At 43.1% G+C, this 4,964-nt stretch overlaps 1 protein-coding gene across 1 annotated transcript in view; it reads left to right on the plus strand.

Annotated features, from left to right (window-relative positions):
• The first annotated feature begins 521 nt into the window (after positions 1-521).
• The window catches only part of faxca (failed axon connections homolog, metaxin like GST domain containing a), a 12,479-nt gene continuing 8,036 nt past the window's right edge, over positions 522-4,964 (plus strand). Inside the window, exon 1 of the mRNA XM_037685391.1 lies at positions 522-1,003. Within this exon, the coding sequence (XP_037541319.1) occupies positions 747-1,003 (257 nt within the window). The 5' untranslated portion in view covers positions 522-746. The remainder of the gene's footprint in view (positions 1,004-4,964) is intronic.

The raw sequence follows: 4,964 nt of genomic DNA on the forward strand, positions 1-4,964 counted from the left end.
GTGTGTGTGTGTGTGTGTGTGTGTGTGTGTGTGTGTGTGTGTGTGTGCGCATAATTTCGTTCCACCACATGTACCCCATGTGGTGCAAACGACAAAGAAACTCTGACTCTGACTGATATATAATGCATGAATATTTGAAAATAAAATCTAGAATGTAAATTTTTGAAATGTTGATAGTTTCCTATTCCTGATATAAAAATATATATTAAAAAATAGTGCATTTTTATGTGATTCTGAAATGTTTAGGGCCTTAAGAACAATATATTTTAATAGTTTTATGACTAAAGTAGCTGAAATAAAGCTATTGTATGATCAATTCTATTGATATTAGGATTTTAACTGTATTATAAAGTAAAAAATAAAAGTAAAACATGCACAGTGTAACTTTTGTGTTTACCAATGGGTTATTCATTCATTCATTTATTTAATTACAGATGCACCAAGGAGCTGACTTCTACGCATTTTTTTTTTTTTTAAAGCCACTTTTGTTTTGAAACAACAAACCGGAAATCATTGCTCCTTGACTCCACGGGAACGGGCGAAGGGTCACATCAGCGCGAGCTCGGAACGAGCTTCGGAGGAAGTCTTCCCCGCCCCGGGGTAACGTCTCGGACGGGATGCTCGGGTCCACCCGGCTGGTCCCAGTCCAGTCGCCCCCCTCCTGCCTCCCCCGGGACCCATGAAGCCCCCGCTGATGAAGGCCCGACCTGCCCAAGCGAGGCGGAAAGCGGCCGGAGTCGCTGAGCATGTTGTACTGGCGCGTCGGGTTCTCCTGGACGGGCTCTTGCGCGGTTGATCTGGGCCGGCAGAACCAGACCTTCTCCGGCCTGCCGGGCTCGGACGAGCAGTTTTATGGGTCCATCATCGCCTCCCGTCTGCAGGACTACGGCGGGATGATGTCCGCGCTGGGCTCGGATTCGTGGTGGAGGAAGACGCTGTATGTGACCGGAGGAGCTCTGCTGGCTGCTGCTGCTTACCTGCTGCACGAGCTGCTGGCCATCAGGTAACAACAACAACAACAACAAGCTGCTGGGCTCCACAGACCGGAGCCAGGCCTCAGGGTCCAGAACTGTTGTGTTGATGTTGGACGGGCTGGGGGAGAGGGGGTCATGATGTAACGGAACCCCCTCCCTCTAAACACATTACTGCTTCGATGGAAGCTGAGGACTGTAAAGATGAGTTGACCAGAAAAAAAAAAAAAACACTTTCTGCTTAAATGCTTGTGGAATGACTGCAATGAACTGATCCAAGTTAAAACAGAAGCTAAAATCAGCAAAACAATAGCTAAAGTCTAAATTGAGCAATAAGTAAAAGCTAAAATCAACAAAAGTAGCTGATAAAATCCACAAAACTGACTAAACGCTAAAATGAGCCAATTTTTTGCTAAAAGTAAAAAATAGTAAGTTGGTAACTAAAAACGAGCAATGTAGACAAAAGCTACATGTTGCTAAAAGCAAATGGCAGAAGCACAGTAGCTAAAAGCTAATCTTAGCAAAACAGTATATCAACTCAAAGATTAACAAAAGGGTAACTAAAATCATCAAAACTGTAACTAAAAGCTCAAATGAGCCAATTTTTTGCTAAAAGTGAAAAATAGTAAGTTGGTAACTAAAAACGAGCAATGTAGACAAAAGCTACATGTTGCTAAAAGCAAAAGGTAGAAGAAGCACAGTAGCTAAAAGCTAAATTTAGCAAAACAGTATCTAAGCTTAACAAAAGGGTAACTAAAATCATCAAAACTAGCTAAAAGCTAAAATGAACAAAAATATTGCTAAACAAAAGTTTAATTATCTAAGCAGTAGCTAAAAGCTAAATGCTAATATGAGCAAACAAGAGAAAACAAAGCAAGAATGTTAAAGAACATTTCGGAAAAGGATGTGTTTTTTTGAAGGAACCTGCAGGATTCATCGTAGGTCACTTTGAATTGATGCAGCGCAACACAAGACACAATCGTGTTTTGGGAGGATTTGCTTAGTTTCTCCTCAGTGTGAGCGGTTGTTTGTCTCTGTGTCCCTGTGATGGACCAGCGTGTCCCCTGCCTCCCTCACAGTGGCTGCAGCTCCCACTGACCCTGAACAGAAAATGTTGTTAAAAAAAAAAAAAGGATTTTTATGTTGTTCTATGAGAAAATGCATATTTTGCGACCTCTGCTACAAACCTTCAAACACCCAAGCTTAATCAAAGGTATAAATGTCAGACCAGCAGTCCAGGCCCGTGTGTGCGTTAGAGGGACGCTCAGATAGAGGACACTGCATATGAGCTCAGTTTCAGGCGGTGAACACAAGCTGTTTGTCTTTGTCGAGCTCTGCTGTAAAATCCTGCAGCTCCCTCTGCTTCCCTGCGTGTCGGCCTCATGTTACCGCTGTCTAATCTTCAGTGATGAAGCTGCTGTTGTTTGTTTAAGACTTCTCTCGGAGTCCTCAGTTCAGCACCACGCTGAAACGGACAGCTCCTCACTCCTGCGTCTCCTTGTTTTCTTCCACTTCAGCACTTTGCTCAGTGGAAAGCTGCCCCAGGTCCAATAGAATTAGTTGTTCATTTGTAGAAGCTTTGCATCACCAGAACCCTCTCAGATCTCTAATAAATGTTTAGCACGGCGTCCGTTTAAAACACCTCTTAGCTAGCCATTTCCAAAAGCGCCTAAAAATGTATAAATTAAATCAGCTGCTGTTCTTGAACCCTTTGGAGTACATGCAAAAGCTTGGTCTCTTTATGAAGATGTCAAGCTAATTTTTTTTATTTTTCCAGTCAAAAATGTTTTAACTGATTAGTGTGTAACTATTAACTTTGTAACACAAAAAATTTAGAACATTTTTTTCTTCACCAGAATTGTTCATGTTTATTTCTCTCTATATATAAATACACATTGAACGTTGAATGTTAAGGACTGGAAAATACAATACAACTAAAATGAAGTCGTTTTGTTGTGTATTTCAAAGTTTATCAAAATAGTGCAAAAGAAAAAAGAAGACTTTTTTTAGTCATGTTTATGTGAGTAGACGTACAGGCGTTGTCCAGATGTGCCATTTTGGAGACTCCAAATGGCACATCTGGACAACGCCTGATTATAAAAACTTCAAAATGACTGTAACTCCTCAATGCTTCAACATACACTCATCAACGAGGGCTCTAGTGAAAGATAATAACCAGAGGAATCCTCTGGACTACACAGATTTACTGATACTGTGAATTAATTATAATTATATACATACAAACACAATAAAATAGTAATTACACAACTGTCCCCAATCACAGCTCTTGCAAATTTCCGTATGTAAAGGCATTGTATACGTGCAGGCACACACATACAATCACGTCTCAAGCGCACTATAGCATACATATTTCCATCTAAACTGCATATAATATGAAGACAGGCTGAGAATGAAACATTACACGTACTGTAATCGCCTCCTGAGTAACAGATGTTTGTTTGTTGGATTCTGCAGCCATAAAACCAGTCACAAAGTCCTCTGAAGTATAATAATCCACTTTTGTGAGTCATTTTGAAGCTCCGTTGAAGAAGTATATCCCGTTTTGACACGTTATGACAATCCGTTGGTGAGAAAAAGTACTGGAAACAGTTACGCTTGAGGGCGCAGAGACTCTGGCTTGCTGCTGAGTTTGACGCACCGATGAAACACTGAATACGCTGGGAGCTCGTGGATTCCTGTCAAAACAAACCCCAAGGTGCCAAATATTCCCGTGTCAGAAGTTTTGTTGGCTGCACATCTATGGTTTTAGATTCAGTGTCAGCGTTGACCAGTCAGAAATATTCAAGAAAGATTAGAGGGGTGTGCAAATTAGCCACGTGACGCTCTCTGGATATTATTGGCTCAGGAAAACCCATGTCATGACACGACTGGCCGAATGCGGTGTCAATCAAAATGTGAGGGTCTAGGCTGCCATATAAAAACACTGTAATGGTGGAGAGTGGGGTTTTTGAGACGCTATGAGGCTGTGAACTCGGAAAAAATATATTTGTCCCGCGGGCAGGACACTGCCAGTTTTAAAAGCAATGGATTGTTTTTGATCTAAGATGTTCACAGACTGCCACTGAAGCACAATAAACAAATTCTAACAGTGAACAAACACTTGCATGACAGGGGGCTTGAGTACCAGAGTTTCTGTGTAGCCTACTTTAAAATGCCTTTTTGAGACTTCTATGTTTGATGATTTTCCCTGCGCTGCAGGCGTGTAATCTTCATATTCTACAACTTATCAGCAGTCTTGTCGTGGAGACAACGGGTCCAGGAGATAAACTCAGACACCCCTCTCCCCAGCGACACTTTCCAGCTTGTTCCAGGAGATCCCGAGGTATTCCCAGACCAGAGACAATACACAATCCCTCCAGTGACTTCTGAGTCTTCCTTGAGACCTCCCACCTGTAGGACGTGCCCAGAAAACCTCTTTCATAGCTGCCCACTGCTCCACCTGGGTGTACCTCACGTGTGACGGGTTAAATGCAGAGAACTAATTTCGCCATTGGATGGGAACATTATAACCTCAGACTTCTCTTCCCTCCCTAAAGGCAGACGGCCAGGAGGCATCCTCATCAGATGCCTGAACCACCTCAACTGACTCCCTTCAGTGCGGAGGAGCAGCGGCTCTACTCCGAGCTCCCTCCGGATGTCGGAGCTCCTCACCATCTAAAGCTGAGCTCTGTGAATCGAACCTGGAAAAAAAAAGAAGCTAATTTTGGCCGCTTGTATCCAGGATCATGTTTTGGTCATGATCCAAACCTCGTGACCATAGGTGGTCGTCTGTAGACAGATCAGTAAATCAAGAGGTTTGCCGTTCGACTCAGCTCTCTTTTCACCATGACAGCCCAAAGCAACACCCTCATTACTGAGGATGAGGCCCCAATCTGTCGATCCATCTCCCGCTCCGTCCTACCATCCCTTGTGAACAAGACACCCAGATGCTTGAACTCCTACACCTGAGGCAAAGTGCCCCCCCCCCCCCCC

Source organism: Nematolebias whitei, chromosome 12 (assembly GCF_014905685.2).
Source record: "Nematolebias whitei isolate Nwh7 chromosome 12, NemWhi1, whole genome shotgun sequence".
Lineage (NCBI taxonomy): Eukaryota > Metazoa > Chordata > Actinopteri > Cyprinodontiformes > Rivulidae > Nematolebias > Nematolebias whitei.